Below are 19,133 nucleotides of genomic sequence, written 5' to 3'. Positions count from 1 at the left end.
GGAGTATTTTAAGAAAAGCTATCTTCCTCTGAGGCTGAATTTATTAAGTATACATGTGAATAGCATGGGCTGTAATTTAGGATAAACTGTAAGCTTGGGTATGGTATTCATACATTTATGGGATTATTATTTAAAATCACTAAAAACTTACATGCTACTATGAAGATTGAATTTGGTTTGAATATATTAAGTATAAATGAAGGCAGCTATTGATACAGTAGAATTGCTGCAAAGATGAATGTAGAAAAGCACATAATTGTTGATTGATCATTATCATCATAGACCATTCAGTTAGTGCTGCCATTTCAATGAGAGGTGAAACTTGTCAATATTAGACATTCTTTAATTAAGAACAATTAATCAGGAATAAAATAAGAGTTGAAGAAAATAGGGAATTTATGTGTGAAGAAGATGTTAAAATGTATGCCAGTAAGGCAGTCATTCTTATTAAGCCTGTTCTCAGTTCTGGAACTTTGGTTTGGCATCTGGAGATGGATGAGTACAAATATATGCTTAAATCAACATCAGAGAATTAATGGCAAACTCCTATTGACATTTCCCATCAGATCTAATAGCAAAGATCACTATCTCCTGCAGAGACAAGAGAAGGGAAGTAATTGTCAAGACAATTTATAATGCTCTAGGATGGCTAAATTTTGAGTTGATTCTTCAGTGAATGTCCTTGCAATTTATTTCAAACTGGTGAGTGAAAGTGACTGCAGTTGGATACCATTAAGGGCAAAGTCATACTCCTGCATTGACAGTGTGTGTGAAGAGAATGAAATATGAAGAAAGCTATGAATAGTTGGAAATTCGGGGGGCTGTGCTTACTCCTGATGATTTCAGTTTGGCTAAAACAGAGCTGGTGACAAGGAAGGGTTTGTTGTGATGATTCCAGAGAGGGTGACTCTCAGGAAGATGAACTGGGGGCCCAAGACAGGTTGATGACAGGTGCTTTCTGGGAACAAGGCTGGTGGTGAAAAATAGGGGTGGACCGATGAGGAAGGCTGGGTCACTCAGAGTCCCAAGACTTCCTCCGGCTTAATAATGAGGAGCAGGGAGGGTCGGTGGCAAGACGTCCAGATGAGAAACCTGAAGCTTCAGATTCTGATACAGGATACTGCTCTCCACTTACCAGGTGACTCTCGTGGGACAGGTCATTTGACCTCCCTGAGCCTGAGATTTCCTGTCTGTTACATGGGGTCAGTCTTTCCTGTCCTGTTAGCCTCCTGTGTAGGAATGTTGTGAGGATCTTTGCAACAAAGGACACTTGGGCCCTCTAAAAAAGTCTGCAAATGTCTGCTTTAGTTGTCTTTTATTATTTGTTGGTAGTAACTTCAGCAGTGTGAACTGAAGCTCGAGTCTAGCAGTGGTTTATATACTCAAGCCTGGAGATATTTTAGGAAATAATCAATACAAGATGCATTGGGTTGAAGCCATGATAAGAGTAATAAATCTTGACAGCCCGCTGTTGGAGCAAATTAATAATGATTGAGAGAAACATTGTAAAAATCTATGGGAGGGGAAAATCTAGAGTGTGTTTGGGGTGAGAGCTTTAGCCAGTGTGGAAACTGAGAGTCATTCAAGGAAGGTTAGCTATCATCCTACTACTGGTAGAGCAGTGTATACACACACACTCACACTCGCACACACACATACACAGCCTGCTGTCTGATCAAATAATGCTTGAGAGAAACATTGTAAAAACCTATGAGAGGGAAAAATCTAGAGTGTGTTTGGGGTGAGAGCTTTAGCCAATGTGGAAACTGAGTCATTCAAGGAAGGTTAGTTATCCTGCTGCTGGTAGAGCAGTGTATACACACACATACACACACATGTGCATACAGATGCACACACACATATAGACATGCATACATGGACACGTGCACACACACACACACGTACATACGCATACACACATGGGTAACAAGCACCTGTTTTTGGTTTTATCTCAGAAGAGACTGGCAAGCAAGGACAACTAGCACTGATTTCAACAACGGACAGCTGCACTTTGCCCACTCAAGGGCCCACCACCTTCTAAGGAAATGCTGACTGCCTCTGAATTTTTAAAATGAAACCTGTACAGTGTTTCTGACATGCCTCATTTATCCCTGGTGGAGAAGAGTGTGTTCGTATAGCCTTGTGATTTGTTGCTGTTGTGTACAGTGAGTGAGGAGAGGGGATTGGGATCCCATGATTTTTAAATCATCAAAGCCCTGAGATGGTCTATAGTTACAGAGTAAACACACTGCTTTTCCTGCGTCCAGAATGCTCCCAGACTTCCCAATCCTCCACTCTCACATCAAGATTGTCACTGAAGCTGGGTGCCGTGGCGCATGCCTGTAGTCCCAGTTTCTTGGAGGGCCGAGTCACGATGATCGTTTGAGCACAGAAGTTCATGTACAGCCTGGGCAACATAGCGAGACCCTGTCTCTACAAAACAAACAAAACAACAAAAGATTGTCAACAGAGCTCCACCCAGACATTCTCTGTTGGTTGGGGCGTCAATGCAGAGAGACTGCAGGCTGTGGCACACATTGAAGGAGCTGGGCAGATCCGTGGGGGTGCCGACCTGTAAAGGGAACACCAGGAGCTGGGAGGGACAAACCTGGAGAAGGCAAAGCAAGGCACGAGGCGAGTCGGTTGCAGGGTCCCAGGCTGGCCTCCATGTGGATGCAGTTGACTATTGTGTAAGAAGAGCCTTTAACATTAAGAGACCAGAAAGCCACATTAAAAAAAAAGAAAAGATGAAAATGTTTACTTTAGTAGAATGATGGAATTGTTTCTTAATTTTAAAATTGCTGGCCGGGCGCGGTGGCTCAAGCCTGTAATCCCAGCACTTTGGGAGGCCGAGACGGGCGGATCACGAGGTCAGGAGATCGAGACCATCCTGGCTAACACGGTGAAACCCCGTCTCTACTAAAAAAATACAAAAAAAAAAAAAAACTAGCCGGGCGAGGTAGCGGGCGCCTGTAGTCCCAGCTACTCCGGGAGGCTGAGGCAGGAGAATCGCGTGAACCCGGGAGGCGGAGCTTGCAGTGAGCTGAGATCCGGCCACTGCACTCCAGCCTGGGGGACAGAGCGAGACTCCGTCTCAAAAAAAAAAAAAAAAAAAAATAAAATAAAATAAAATAAAATTACTTTTATTGTGTTTTTTTAATTATAAAAGTAACATGCATTTGTTATAAAAACTGTGAATTTAACAAGTCAGAAAACCATAAGGAAACCTTGATACTGAGTCTGTCATGTTTTCAGGCAGAGAAAAAAAGAATTTTGTCAGCCGAAGCCTTGTCATAGGAGAAGTCCTCTCCATGGCAGACATGGCCACAGGAGTGAAGGTGAGAGGCGCCGGGCACCTGCCCTTCATGAACTCATGCTCGCTTTGCATGCCAAGGAATGAAAACTATAACCCTGTGGGCTCTCTTAGTCTATGTAGAGGCGCAGGTGTTGGTAAAATGGCATACCTCAAAACCCATCCCTGACTTCCCCTTTAACCATCATATCCTATCCTGTTTTTGTTTCTAATTTGCTTTTCTTCTCCGTATAGTTTTGTTACATTTGCATCAGTTGGTTATTTTCCTTTGTCTTAATTTTATGAAAACAGTATCATAATCCTTTGTGATTTTCTTTCTTCACTTAAATATTATTGCTAAGATTGATTCATATTGTGTGTTCCTGTATTCATAAAATTTTAAAATAAAAACCTTTTTATTTTGAAATAATAATGTTCACAGAAAGTTACAAAAATAGTACATAGGATCATGAGAACCCTTTAGTCATGGTGACATCTTATATAGCCATAATGCGATGTAAAATCAGGAAATCAATATTAGTACGGCACTGTTAAATAGGACATAGACCCTATTCAGATTTCACTGGTTTTTGCATGCACTCAATTGTGTGTGTGTGTGTGTGTAGTTTTATTCAGTTCGATGCTATATGTAGATTCATGTAACCACCACCACAATCAAGATAGAGAACTGTTCCATCATCAGAAAGAAACTTCCAGGTGCTACCCCTTTATAGTTCATTTGGTCTCCACTCCACCCCTGTCCTTTGGCAACCACTAATCACTTCTCCATCTCTATAGTTTTGTCATTTGGGGAATGACATAGTAATGGAAGATTGTTCATTTTTGACCACTGTATAATATTCCTTTGTGTGAATATACCACAGCATTTATTCAGCCACTTTCTCATGTTGTTTCCAGGATTTTGCTAATGTGAAAAGTGCTGCTGTGAATACTCTTGTCCACGTCTGGGTGTTGAACATGGGTAAAATCTTCACTTAGGTATTCAACTAGGAATGGAATTGCTAGTTACAGGATGAATGAATGCTTAACTTTGAAGAATAGTGTTAATCTATTCTCCAAAGTTAGTGCATCAATTCACAGTCCCATCAACAGCATGTAATCGGATCCTGTGGATCCATGTCCTCTCCCATACTTGGAATTCTTAGACTTCTCCATTTTTTTTTTTCAAATGGTTATAAAATGGCATCTTATTGTCTTGAGGGAAGACAATTATCTTGCATGTTCCAGCTTAACCAAGGAAGGCGAACAGAATAGCTCAGGTGGGCGTGTTTGCTGCAGCCCCTCATGCTGCCCAAGCCTTCCAGCAGAGAGTCCTTCATGGGGCCCTCCTTTTCCTCCCTGAACACCACTGGGTCTCAGAATAATTCCTCATATCCAAACACCCAGTCCTGATGTCCCCAAAGAGGAGAAATTACAACTAAAACATGAAGACAGAATGATCAGACAAGAAGCCAGGTCAGTTGGCAGTGAGTCCAATATGGCGGTGATTTCCGTTTGGTGTGAACATTGTCTATTGGTAGGTAGGAATTAACAACAAAGAAATCTGTGAGTGCCATCTTGTCATGAGGGTGTCCACCATCAGGTTTTTCCAGGAAGACTGGGCTCACTATGATTTCAGCCAGGCACGATCTCCTCCCTCTTGGATGGGTTGACTGTGGCTTTCAGAGAGAGCAGTTAGCTGAGATGCAACAGATAAATAGATAAATCCCCTCTCAGAAATACCAGAGGATCCTGGTCCAGACTCTCATGATCCCCAGTTTGTGCTTTTACCGTATTGCACCCCCACCCTACTCTGCCGTCTACTTTGTCTTCAGCAAGCCTCCATGGATTGTGACCATGAGGACAGCTCCACAGGTGGTGGCAGCTCTCTGGGTGGGGAGCCCTCTCCTCTGGTCTCCAGGGTCTTGCACTGAGCCTAGTCCATGGAGTTTCACAGGGATCGGCTGAATGAATGAGGGAAGGGGCAGCCTGTGGCATAAGGCAGACTTAAGAAGCATTTTAACCAATTGCAGTGTGCGTGCGTCTTATTGACATCCTGGTTCAAACAACAAACTATTTGTAATGAAGAATTATGTGTCAGTTGGGGAAACCTGAGCATTGGACATTTGACGATATTAGAGAATGATCATTATATTTTTAGGTGGGATAATGGTTTTAGGGCTATGTTTTAAAAAAGAATCTGAATCTTTTACATATATATTGGAAATATTCAGGGAAGACATGATATATGATGTCAGGGATAAACGTCAAGATAACCTGGGGTATAGGAAGGGAAAGTACATGGGGGTGGCGGAGGGAGGGAGATGAAGGAAAATGGACCGTGAGCTGGCCATCCTTGAATTCATTAGATGCTTCTCTTTTGTTTGAATATTTCCATAATAAAAATTTTGAAAACTCCTGAGTATCCTAGAAGGAAACTGGCAAGGACTTAAAAAGTCCTTTGAAATACTTCTCTGAGGCCGGGTGCGGTGGCTCACACCTGTAATCCTAGCACTTTGGGAGGCCGAGGTTGGTGGATCACGAGGTCAGGAGATCGAGACCATCCTGGCTAACATGGTGAAACCTCGACCCCACTAAAAATACAGAGAATTAGCCAGGCGTGGTGGTGGGCGCCTGTACTCCCAGCTACTTGGGAGGCTGAGGCAGGAGAATGACATGGATCTGGGAGGCAGAGCTTGCAGTGAACCGAGATTGCGCCACTGCACCCCAGCCTGGGTGACAGAGCCAGACTCCATCTCAAAAAAATAAGAAATACTTCTCTGATCACTCCATTCTCCTGCTTAAAACCTCTTCCCTCCCATTATGCTTTAGAAACATCCTCTAATCCTTGATGTTGCCCATGGGTCCTTGCAGGTGTGGCCCTGGTCACGTCTGTTCCACTCTCCCCTTTTTCTGGTTCCTTTTACCCACCTTTGGACCACTTGCTCCCAGCCCTAGCTTGGTCTTTCCCCTCCTTCTCCTGGCTGACACCTATTTATTCTTCATGTCCCAGCTAATGTGTCCTTCCCGGAGGGATGCCCCTCTCAAGCCTTGAACTTGAGTCCCATCCAGTCACTGTCACTTGTCTTTGCTTCTTATAGTTTTCTGCCATAATGTGTACCCGTTTTGGATCTGTGTATTTACTCATGGAATTATTTGATGTCTCTCACTACAAAGAGAGGGAAAACTCCTTGAAAACTATAACCCTTTCATTCTTGGAACATAATAGGTGTCAATACTTGAGTATTAAATAAATATATAAAGTCAAAACAATATGGTTCTTTCTCAAAAAGTAGGACATAAAAATTACCATACAGCCCAGCATTCCACTAACTGGATATATACCCCAAATAATTGAAAGTAGGGACTGAAACAGATACTTGCGTGCCAGTGTTCATTCACAATAGCTAAAAGCTGGAAACAAGCCACATTTCCATCAACAGCGGAGTGGGTAAACAAAATGTGGTATATACACACAATGGAATATTGTTCAGCCATAAAAAAGAATGAAGTTCCGACACATGCCACAATGTGGATGAACCTTGAAATTATTAAGTGAAATAAGCCAGACATAAAAGGACAAATATTATGTGAGTCTGCTTATATAAAATGTCTAGAATAGACAAATCCGGGAAGACAGAATGTAGGTTAGAGGTAACGAGAGGTTGGAGGGAGGGGAGAATGGGAGTTACTGCTTAATGTACAGAGTTTTTGTTTGGGATGATGAAAAAGTTTTGGAAATAGTGGTGATGGTTGTACAACATTGTGACTGTACTTCATGCCACTGAATTGTATGCTTGAAAGTGGCTAAAATGGCAAACTTTATGCTATGTATATTTTACCACAAATAAAAATGACAATTAAAAATTATTATTAAGTATGCTGTCCCACACATCAGTAATTGTGGGAGATTTTTTTTTTTTCCTGGAACTTGGAAATCCGAGACAATTAGAGGAACCTATAGATTGCACAGCCCCCAAGTCCTGACCAGGAGGACCATGGCTGTCTTTTCTATTGGTGGTAGAGGAGATGCCAGGAGGGCATGTGGTGTGCTGGGAACAGTTCCTGTGAGCTCTGGATCAGTCGGGGGTTCCCCAGATCCCCCTACCAGCTCAAGAGCCACTGGTGGTCCCTGCCTTTCACAGGCGCTGGCTGTCAACCTGAGGAAGGGGCGTCAGCATCAATTCATCAACATCAGCTGTGCCCTCATGTTCAAGTCCCTTTTCTCTCTCTCTCCAGGTCTGTTTATCCAGTGGCTTTGCATTTCCCTGAGCACCTTGGACAAACTCATTTGTACTCACACAGCCAAGTACTGGCAGGACTGTGGGCTGGCTCTGAGAGTGGCTCACAGCAAAAGGGGTGGGCACACTAACAAAATGCCAGGGAAAAAGATTGTCTTTATTGGTGCTTTGAATCCCCACTCTAGCTTGTGAGCCAGCCCAAGTTTCCTGCCAAAAACATGGGTGCAATCTGGAAGGATTCTAACTAAAGCTGAAAGAAATGAGACATGCTTCCTTTTCTGCTTCTCCATGGCTGTTCTGTTTTCCCTTATTTGAACCATCCTATTATCTGTCTTAGCCTGCTTGGACTGCTATAACAAAATACCATGGGCTGGATGAGTTAAGCAGCAGAAATTTATTCTCCCACCTTTCTGGAGGCTGTAAAGTCTAAGATCATGGTGCCAGCATGGTCAGGTTCTGGTGAGGGCTCCTTTCCTAGGCTTGCAGACAGCCACCTTCTTATTGTGTCCTCATTGGTGGAGAGAGGTGCTACTCTTTTTTCATCTTCTGTAAGGGCACCAATCCCATTATGGGAGTCCTACCCTCATGAGCTCATCTAACCTTGATCATTCATTGCCCAAAGTTTCCATCTCCAAATACCATCACACAGAGGGTAGGGCTTCAACATATTACTTTTGCGAGGACAAAATTCAGTCCATTTCTGGAGTCCCCATTGTCTCAAAAAACACTTCCAGTTTTCCATTTGTGGAAATTTGCTCTTGGAATTAGGAAATTCTGAATACACTTGAAGTCTCTTTAGGAGACCCTTGTTGGGCTGTTGTATAGGAACAGGCTGGCCTATTGCAGCCAGGAAGCCAGTAGGCTTCCTGCCCATGGGACAGACCTCACTGGTCCATTGGGGCAGGGGCACACTCAGAACAGCACAGTTGCACATTCTGCTTCTAGGACTTCCCAGCCACACTTTTGGCATGTTCCTTTGTACATATGTACCTTAGCTTTCTCTTCTGTAAAGATGGCATTGCTAATGCCCATTCACAGGCTGTGTGTAGATTTAAATCAGTAATGCCTGCAGGGATCTCCGTGCCAAGCCTGGTAGGTAGCAGGAGCCTCCATAAGTGGTGGGGACTGTAACCTCCTGGGACATGGCTGGGGGCCCAACTCCACAGTCTTCCAGGTACTGGCTTCATTGGTGGGCTGAAGTGATACCAGCCTGCCTTCTCAGCTGTAACACACCAGATTTCCCTTCCACTTCAGGATGTCTCCTTTTAGTCTTTATTTAGAAGCTAAGAAGCCCTGCCATAGCCCCATCCTTTAGCCCCTGTGACCTGTCCTGGCTGCACCTCCCACCCCTCAGCTGTCTCACACTGTGGCCTCTGGAGGCTGCTGCGGGCCCTCATTGGGCATGTTGTGATCATTACCTCATGTGCTCGAGGTTATAGCTGTCCCTTTTCTTCTCCTGATAAGTGAGAAAAGAGAGAGGAGGCTTTCTCAAACAAGGTGGGTGCATGTTTGAAGTTCGAGTTTTCATTAGGTGTCCCCCAGCCAACTCTACTTTTTCCCTCTTACCACTGCTTTTTGGAGTCTGTCTCAGAGCAAATGATCCTCTCTGTGTCCTGTTCCCTGAGGTCTGCCAGGGGCAGGACGCTGGGTAGTCTGACAGGAGTGCCACAGTGTCCTCTCGGAGGACACTGCGACACTCCCACGTGATGGGTTGATGCCTACCTCCCATCAGCCTCAGCATTTCTGTTTTAAGGAGTCCATACCCTCCTTCTGGCTCCTCTCAGCCCCTCCTCCAAGCTGCTCCACTGCAATCAATGGGTCTCCATCCTCCTGGAAACTCAGGCCACAGACTCAGGTGTCTCCCGGAGTCCTCTCTTTATTTCTCCTCCTAAATCCATCCCATCAACTCCATCTCCAGAATCTACCCTGAATCTCTCTACTTCCCTGCTTCCCTGTCTGCCTCCTTCCTGGCCTGTGGGCTGGGGCCCATGCCCCTCCCAGAAGGCAGCTGCTGAAAGCATGTCGGGCCAGGGAGCCCTCCACTTCCAGTCCCCAGGAGCTCCACCTGCATTTGGCCCAGCTTGGTTGGATTAGCTGCCATTCAGAGAATGTGACTTTTGTGGGAAATGAACCCCACTCTTCACCTGACTGTGTGGATTGAGGTCACGCAGACACTGCCTCTGTCAACTGCTGCCGTTTCCTGCAAACTTACAGGTTCACTTCCACAGCCCAGGGTGCCTGCTAAGACAGTTAGTGAATGGGGCTTTCAAAATGTGGATAAAATGCTCTAGTTTTTTTTGCCTCTTCCTAAAGAGGAGGAAAGGATTTAAAACCTAGAAGAGGAATATATTGTCAAGAGTGCATTAGGCACCAGCCAAAGAGATTTAGAGGTGGAAAACCTAACTTGTTTTAGTTTTAGAAAAATATTTTTTTAAACTTAACTCCCAAGATGATTTAGGGAAAAAACATGTACCATTTGGGTTGCTTCCATTTCCCATGTTGGAATTAGTAATGCAATTTGCAGTGCCCGCGATGATTCTGTAGAGAAGTGAGCTGAGTCATCAGGGTGTGAATCATCTTCCCAGGATATTTTATGATTCTCCAAATGAAAAGCACTTCACATGTCAGATGTGATTAGTGAAATTCATCTGTCCTGATGCCAGAACGTGTTAACTGGTCTGAGCTGCTAAGAGTTGATCCAGTGCCGTTTCACAAAATTAATACCGGGTTGTTCATACACATGGGGTATGAACAGAGAGCTCATCCAGATGCAGTGACCCCAGGAAAAAAGTCCACACTAACCTTGCCTAAGCAAAAAAGGCACATATTGGCTGCTGTAATTCAGGAGTCCAGGGTGTACCAGGCTTCAGGTCTGGGTGTGCATGACCTAGTCTCTCCCATCTCTCAACTCTGCCTCCTTCCCCCAACCTGGTCCTCGTACTTTGGCTTCATTCCCCAGCTCATGGCTATACGGCCCCAGGCTTCCATCCCTCCAGATTCCATAGCATCACAAAAGAGGGCCTCTCTTCCACAATAGCTCAGCCTTGTGTCCTGGCTTCCACTCCAAATGGACCCACCCAGATCATGAATCCATCCTGAGAGCCATTGTTTGGCCAGATCAGCCAGTCTGGGGCTCCCAACTCATCCTAAAGCTGGGGGTGGGGCCAACATCACCCACAAACCACTTGGACAGATTCTAGGGGAGGAGGGCTTCCCAGATGAAAATTGGGGTTGTATAGCTAGGAGGGGGAAGGAACTCGGACCTGCAGACACAGCAAATGTCCCTACATTCAAGTTCTTCTGTCTTTGCAGTCACCCTGCTCCTTCCAAACGGCCCTGCTCAAGCCACTCTGCCTCTTCCTGTTTCTTCTCCTTCTCCTCCTCCTCATCCTCTTTCTCTTCCTCCTCCTCTTTGTCAGTGACATTTTTCCAGGGTTTACAAAAGACCAGGCAGCCTGGGCATGGTGGCTCATGCCTGTAATCCCAGCACTTCAGGAGGCCAAGGTGGGAGGATTGTTTGAGATCAGTAGTTTGAGATCAGCCTGGGCAACATAGCAAGACCTCATCTCTACTAAAAATAAAAAAAATTAGCCAGGTGTGGGAGTGTGTGCCTGTAGTCCCTAATCCCAGCTACTCAGGAGGCTGAGGCAGGAGGATTGCTTGAGCCTGAGAGTTTGACAATGCAGTGAACTATGATCATGCCACTGCCTTCCAGCCTGGCTGAAAGAGTGAGACCCTGTCTCTTAAAAACAAACAGAAACAAAAACCAAAACCCCACAAAAGAGCAAGCAAAGGGCTTGGTGGTTGACTCTCACTGAATCCTCATGGCCACCATATGAAGTACTATAAGGCACTGGGTAGCTTGGGTTTCAGCCTCAGCCCTTCCCACTTTCTGAGGATGTGGCGTTGGGTAAGACACTTTCCCTCTGTGAATCCCAGTTTCTGGTGTTAAATGGGGATGATGGGGCCGGGCGCGGTGGCTTAAGCCTGTAATCCCAGCACTTTGGGAGGCCGAGACAGGCGGATCACGAGGTCAGGAGATCGAGACCATCCTGGCTAACACGGTGAAACCCCGTCTCTACCAAAAAATACAAAAAACTAGCCGGGCGAGGTGGCGGGCGCCTGTAGTCCCAGCTACTCGGGAGGCTGAGGCAGGAGAATGGCGTAAACCCGGGAGGCGGAGCTTGCAGTGAGCTGAGATCTGGCCACTGCACTCCAGCCGGGGCGACAGAGCGAGACACCGTCTCAAAAAAAAAAAAAAAAAAAAAAATGGAGATGATGATGCTTTCTCTCCAGGGTTGTTGTAAGAGTCAATGAGCTTGTAAGCTCAGTAGCTCAGTAAGTGGGTACTCACATCCTTCATTTATCAGATGAGGAAGCTGAGACTACTATGTCATTTGTCCGAGACCCTGCAGCCGGTGGGTAGCTGAACTGGGATGGAAACCCAGGGCGCTCATCCCAAGCTGCGTGCTTGCTCGTTTTGCAGCATTGCCTCTTCCATCCACCTTCCTGTAAGGAAACACTGTTTCTCATGGCAGGACTCACCTCCGCAGACAGGGGTCAGATCGAGGGTCATTGCACACGCACTTTGTTACATGTCTTCTGCATCAGGCCGTAAGCTAGATCCTGAGAGGACAAAGCAGAATGAGCGTTCAGAGCATTCATTTGATGGGGGGATCTGGGAGGCCTGAGGATGGAGGACTGACTTTCTGTGTCAGTCCTGAGTGACTCATGACCATGTCTGCAGAGAGAAACTGGAACTCACCAGGCAGTGAAGAGGAAGCGCAAAGAAGCAGGCTACTTGCAGGGCTTAGGTAAAGCATAGGGGGCTGAAGAGCTGCTCCCTGATTGGAGCTTGGCCATGGATTTAATTGCCTTTAGATTACTGACTATTGCTAATGATGGTTTGTATTGTCCTTGTTTCCAGTGTGGAATAATTTATTGGCTATTTGGTGGTGCTATCAGGAATCTCGGGAGCCCTGAACATGTTACTAAGTGGTTTCAGCCACTCCAGGTATGGTATTTTCCTCAATATCAGTCTTCTATGGAGAGCCTTAAAAACCTGTAGTAGATAGATATGCATGTGTGTGTGTGTGTGTGTGTGTTTGAAGAAAAATAAAACAAAATTTGTGTCAGCCAAAATCTTGTTGAAAATGAGAATTCCAAGACTGTCTTTTTTATATTGCGTTGAGCCTGTCATGTTGTTAAGCTCACATTCGCTGTCATCAGACTGCATTTTTATAATTTTCTCCAATACACCTGTCCCTCTCTCACCACCATTCTTAATGGCCCAAGGGGTCTGCATTTGGAGCAGCTGCCTGACCAGCTAATTCCCTTCTAACGTCTGGTAAACTCCGGGAGCAGAAATACACTGGGATGTTTGCAATGACCAAGAGGGGCCATGGGAGCAATGTGAGAGGGATCCAGACTGAAGCCACCTTTGACCTCTCTGCCCAGGTGAGGAATCTGTCCTTCCCCTGCCGTCCAGGGCAGCAGGAAACCTGGACAGAACCAGATCTCCTTCTTTCTGTGTCCAGCTTCACACCCTCTGTGTGTGCTCTCCGGCCCCGGGAGCTGAGATTCAGATCAAATGTCTAAGTGTTTTAATAGAGGTGGATATGTGCTCAGCCTTCATGAACCCAACACAGCCAACATTTATATGGTGCCTTTGAGACACTGAACACTGCTGCAAGCACTTTGTGTGTACTTGTGAATTTAATCCCTTGTCATAACTCCAAAAGAACAACACTAAAGCCATTTTGTTCTCGTTCCTATCAGTAGCGGGAAAGGACTGGAGGAGATGCCTTTGTTGGTCCTCTCCATTGTGCCCTGTGTCAGGAGAGCACTGTGCTGGGGCCACCTTATCAGGAGCTGAGTCTTCTGTACTGGGGTCATGTGCTGTCCCTCACCGTGACCTGCACTGACATTTTACATGACAACAGAAACAAGAATGTTACCAAACAATCTGACTCTTCTACTTTTACTATGTGTGGTCAATGCTGAGGTTTTTCCTTTTCATTCTTTCTCTTCCTTTTCCTTTCTTTTTCTTCTCTGTTTTTCTTCCTTTCCATTCCCTTCTTGCTAATTAAAAAGATGTTGGCTAAATCTCTCTACATTGCTAGCTCTGTCCACAGTGGGTCACAACATACCCTGGGGACGCTGCTTTGTAACCCTCATTCCCATCTCTTTAACTCCTACACACACCTGCCCCTGCTTCCCACCAAAAAAGAAAGTGGCTGTGTGCTTATCTCACTCTCCTTTATAGTTTCTTGCTTGATATTGGGTGTTCCTAAGAACTACAAAGGGATAAACAAATGTTGAGGTTCTTTCTAGAAATGAAGCTGTGTCAGTCGGTGTGTGCAAGCACATGCCCGAGTGTGGCTGCGGGTGCTGCCTGGCCGTGTGGCTGCTCCGCTTCGTCTATTCTTTATTTTTGCAGTTTGTCCTTGAGCGTGTGGATTTTTGTTAGCGGGTTTCCTGACCCAGGAATGCTGGTTAGAGGTGGCCAGCGTCTAGAATGACAGATGCAGGGGTGGGGTATATTGGAGGATGCCCTGCTTTTCCTCCTGACCTAGGAATGCTGGTTAGAGGTGGCCAGCGTCTAGAATGACACATGCAGGGGTGGGGTATATTGGAGGATGCCCTGCTTTTCCTCCTGACCTAGGAATGCTGGTTAGAGGTGGCTAGCGTCTGGAATGACAGATGCAGGGGTGGGGTATATTGGAGGATGCCCTGCTTTTCCTTCTGCCGCAATGTTAGTTCTCTCCAGCAGCCAGTGATGTCCAAGATCATAGTAAGAACAAGAATAAGCACTACCCTATAATGACCACTCGCGAAGTGCCATGCTCTGTATCAAACTCCCTCTGTGTAGTTATTCTGTGTTTCCTCCCAGCAACAGTTCCAGAAACGCAACATTAAACTGGTCCTGTAAACTGAGCATGGATGTGCCATGTACCAGGCTAAGCAGTCTACTTGTAACATCATTTCAAATGTTCTGTGATCTTATAAAAACGCATTATTGTCCCTACTTTACAGATGGGGAAATGGAGGCTCATGGAGGTTAAGCAGCTGACTGGCTATGCAGTTAATGGTGAGTTAGGTTCAGGTGGGACTGCCCTCAGTAGCTTGGCTTTTCTGCCAGTGGTGGCATGCTGACCTAACGTCCTCGGGCTTTTGGCTGGCCGATTTTTTTCCTCTCCCGAAGCCATGGTATTGAGGTCACCTTGCTGTCATTGATGGAGGAAAACACCCACAGCTTTTATTTACTTGTTTCTTCTTACAGTTATTACTTTTTTACAAAAATAATTTCCTGTGTTGGTCCCATTTTCCCCAAACAGCATAAATGACTTAGCTACCTGGCGTGCCTCAGCAGCTGCCACTGTCTGACAGGGGACCTGCAAAGTTGCAATCATAATGACGAGGGGCCTCTGGTGAACACTGTCTCCCGTGGGGCTGGGAGAGAGAACAATCCCGTCATAAACTCATACCACCGAGAACTGACATAGCAGGAATGGATTTCTCCCTTCGTTGGGTTCTGTGTTTTCCCCTTCATTTCCCTTTCAAAATGCTGGAGCTTATTAAATAAGTGTTCTGTCTCCCAGGACCATTTAAATCTCTTACATGTTTTGGTTTTTCATTCCCGTGGGTTGGTTGTTTTACATTTATTTTTGGGAGGTGGATTGGGTTGTGGTATGGATAGTTAAGAGATAAGAGAGAGTTTTGTTTTTATGCTTTATTCTAAATAGCAAAAATAAATGAGGTTGTGAACTCTCTGGCCAAAGGCATCATTTTTAGTACCTACAACGCTGACCATTTTGCTGGCCTTCAACAGATAATTATTCCAGAAACCGACACACATGGTGTGCGTTACTTAGATGCAGCTTTAACGCCAGGGTTTTGGCTGATGCAAACTCCAAATCAAGCATTTTGCCAGAAGTGACAAACCTCCTTTCCCAGAGCGTAGCAAATGTTTATGGGGATGAGTGGCCTCCTTCTCCCTTGCCCGTCCCACCAGATAGTTTCTGCCAGGCCAGTGTTTCCTCTGCCACTTCACTTTCTTACCCTGGGTGTAAGCATGCCCACCCCACATGGGTTGTATTTTTATTGCTGTTATTTTTGACTGCACTCAGCCTCAAGTAATGCCTCTCTTGAGAAGCCCTGGCTGCCCTGATAAGACAAGGGTGGCCTCCAGAGACGTCTCTTAAAAAGATCCAGCATGTCCGTTTATGTTTCTGAAAAGCTCTCGCACATGTTAAAAGTTTCCCTGTGCAAACATATGTCAGAGAATGTTTTCTTAGGCTTCAAGACTATATTTCTTGGCCAGCGGGAAAGTGTTGTCTATGTACTTTATAGTCTGAAATCTGAGACAATCTTTGCATGATCAATAGCTTGTTGGTTTAGTTCAGTCACATCTTCAATATTGTCAACTCCAATTAAATGTGCAGTTCCACTCTCTGCCATTTCCCCTGGGCTCCCAACTTGCCCCAGGTGCCCTGTATTCAGAGCTGGCATCAGGGCCAGTTGCTCTTTGGCAAGAGGCTTAAAGGTAACCCAGGTGGCAGCAGAGATTGGGGAGAGCCAAGAAGTGAGGGGAGCATTTCCATTGTGACCCTTATATCAGCTTCCAGAGAGTAGGAAAGAGAAGACGGAGTTTTGAGTTGAGCCTGAGAGCAAAACCCCTGCATTTTCTTCCTGCTTCTTCATGACCAGTGTTAGTTTCAGACTGTTTTGAGCTGGAATCCTTGGATATATTCAGAGACAAACTGCATGGTACATTCTAAGATTTTTCCTTCCTAGGAAAGAGACTCATTTACAAGTTCTTCTGTTTTAGGAGCTTGAACATATGAACCTCTTTTGGGAAACTTTATTATATTCATTGATCAGGAAAATAGACATTTTCAACAGCTTAAATGAGGGGTTTCTTTTTATAAAAATAAAAATTGTTTGGGCTGATACTGTAAGCAGTGGTGGGGATAAGTCATGGCTATCTATTTGTGTTGCTTTATCCAAGCATACAGTTTTGGCCTTCGATTACTTGGCTTTCATTTAAACAAAGACCCACGTCATGGAGACAGGAAGGTTCAGGGCCTGGGAAACAGTGAGGAACCAAGTGATTTGCCCAGAAGGAGTGAACACCGGCAGATGAAATGCAACTCACAGATGTGGACCCTGGGACAAGCCATCTAAGGGCCCAGATCATTGCATGCTCCATCCTTTCTTAGAAATCTTGCAGGTGGGCTGTTTGGAGGTGAGGGGTGTGGAGAGCTGAGCACATACCACCAGGGCTTTTAGAGGTTTTGGTGTTGGATGATTTAAAAGTCAAAACTTTGCTATGAAGTAGTCTAGAGAGATAATTGAAGAAAGCCTTTATACATTAAAGCCAGGCAGGCTCAGCCAAACAGCACACATGTCAGCCCAGCATTATAAACAGGAGAGACTGGGAGGGAGAGAACGAACACCTTTTAAAGATTGAAAATTGGCAACTTATTTTCTGGATTGGATTATTCCTTGAAAAATCACTTTAATCTCCAGCCATTTTCAAAGTTGAGGTGGAGGTGGAATACGTGAATTGAGGTGATAGCACAGTCATGTTGGTTTCAAGACATGGAGCCAGGTGACCTTCCGGTTATCTTCTCTTCTGCTGTGAAATCCCCTGGAAACAGCACCCTGCACTGTGTGGGTCTGTTTGCACAGTATTCATTGCCTTGAGCCAGGGAATTGAAATGAGCCATGGGAAGGGAAACACTGTTGCTCTGCTGTTTCTGTGTAGGAGTTTGTAATTGATACACCGTGTGAAAATGCCGAGAAGATGTATATTGGAAAAGCCATGTACGGGAATTATGCAGCCGTCTTTGCCCAGCTCATCATAGATGGAAGATCTCAAGGTTTGTTACCAACACAGACAACTAGAATACTTCTCTTCATTAGTACTATTTACTGGTGAAAACCCATTTCACAGAGCTGCTTTTATCTTGTAAGTAATTCAGTACTAACTTTATCTCCTAATATGCATGAAGAAATTTATTACATTTTGACATTATATGCTCTCATGTGTGGTGCACAGCTGTGGAACTGAGTGAGTTTGAGAATCACAGAAATGTTATACCATTCCAGGAAATAAGTAAAGCTATAGGAAGGAGAGCTTAATAATGATCTCGATGCCTTCCTTAGGGCCCCACTGTTTCATCATTCCTGTCCGGGATGAAAATGGAAGCTTGTACCCAGGAGTGACAGCTATTGATAAGATGTACAAGGAGGGTGAGTCCCCAGGTGCCCTTCTCCTGTGCTTACTCTTCCCATCTGCTCCCCACCCCACTCAAGGAGAATCTAACCTACCTTACGTTACTGAAACAGTGAGGGTAGAGAAAACTTCCCCAGAGAAGATGTCCGGATTTTCAAGCCTCATGAAGTCTTTTATGTAGAACTGTTCAGGAATGTTGTAGATTGCCTTTTATGAACGTGCATCGGTCTCAGTTTCTCCCAGCTTCTCAAATTTTCCAGTAACGAGGCAGTTTTGTCCACAATGCTATTCTGTCTTCTCTCCTCTCAGACTTGGGGGCTCTCACGGGGCAGGCTGTGGCTCTCTTCTTTGCACCCCTGGCCACCTGCCTGCTGTCTGTGCTCATGAGGCCCTTAGTGAGTCCTGAGGACTGACTCAGTGCCTTAGTTTGCTAGGGCTGCCATACCACTAACTGTGGGGCTTAAGCAACAGAAGTGTATTGTCTCACAGTTCTGGAGGCTGGAAGTCCAAGATGAAGGTGGAAGTCCAAGATGAAGGTATCAGCAGGGTTGGCTCCTTCTAAGAGTGGTGATGAGAGGTGAAGCCAGCTGGACTTCCTGGGTTGAGTGGGGACTTGGAGAACTTTCCTGTCTTACAAGAGGATTGTAAAATGCACCAATCAGCACTCTGTAGCTAGGATTGTAAAACACACCAATCAGTGCTCTGTAGCTAGCAAGAGATTGTAAAATGCACCAATCAGTGCTCTGTAAAAACACAGCAATCAGTGCTCTGTAGCAAGAGGATTGTAAAATGCACCAATCAATCAGTGCTCTTTAAAACATACCAATCAGTGCTCTGTAAAATGCACCAATCAGCAGCAATCTAAAAGTAGCCAATCGTGGGGAGGATTGAAAAAAGAGCACTCTGACAGGACAGAAACGGAACATGGGAGGGGACAAATAAGGAAATAAAAGCTGGCAACCCCAGTCAGCAGTGGCAAACCACTCCATCCTGTGGAAGCTTTGTTCTTTTGCTGTTCACAATAAACCTTGCTGCTGCTCACTCTTTGGGTCCGTGCCACCTTTAAGAGCTGTAACACTCACCACAAAGGTCCACGGCTTCATTCTTGAAGTCAGCAAGACCATGAATCCACCAGCAGGAACCAACTCCAGACGCAGTGAGGGAAGGATTTGTTCTAGGACTCTCTCTTTGGCTTGTAAACAGTTGTCTTCATGTTAACCTGGTGTTCTCCCTGTGTGCATGCCTGTCTCCCAGTTGCCCCATCTTATAAAGGACAGAAGGCATTTAGATTAGAGCCTACCCCAATGACCTCATTTTAATTTGATCACATCTGTAAAGACTCTGTCTTCAAATAAGGTCA

The 19,133-nt window shown here is 45.3% G+C and overlaps 1 protein-coding gene across 1 annotated transcript in view; it reads left to right on the top strand.

The window, feature by feature from the left end:
- The window catches only part of LOC117062215 (acyl-coenzyme A oxidase-like protein), a 389,661-nt gene that overhangs the window by 58,607 nt on the left and 311,921 nt on the right, over positions 1–19,133 (top strand). The window contains exons 3-7 of the mRNA XM_033175478.1: positions 3,262–3,338; positions 12,461–12,547; positions 12,895–12,990; positions 17,303–17,417; positions 17,704–17,790. Of these exons, the coding sequence (XP_033031369.1) occupies positions 3,262–3,338; positions 12,461–12,547; positions 12,895–12,990; positions 17,303–17,417; positions 17,704–17,790 (462 nt within the window). The remainder of the gene's footprint in view (positions 1–3,261; positions 3,339–12,460; positions 12,548–12,894; positions 12,991–17,302; positions 17,418–17,703; positions 17,791–19,133) is intronic.

This window comes from Trachypithecus francoisi, unplaced genomic scaffold (assembly GCF_009764315.1).
Source record: "Trachypithecus francoisi isolate TF-2019V2 unplaced genomic scaffold, Tfra_2.0 Lachesis_group17, whole genome shotgun sequence".
In the NCBI taxonomy this organism is placed as follows: Eukaryota; Metazoa; Chordata; class Mammalia; order Primates; family Cercopithecidae; genus Trachypithecus; species Trachypithecus francoisi.
This window is presented reverse-complemented; position numbering and strand designations above follow the sequence as displayed.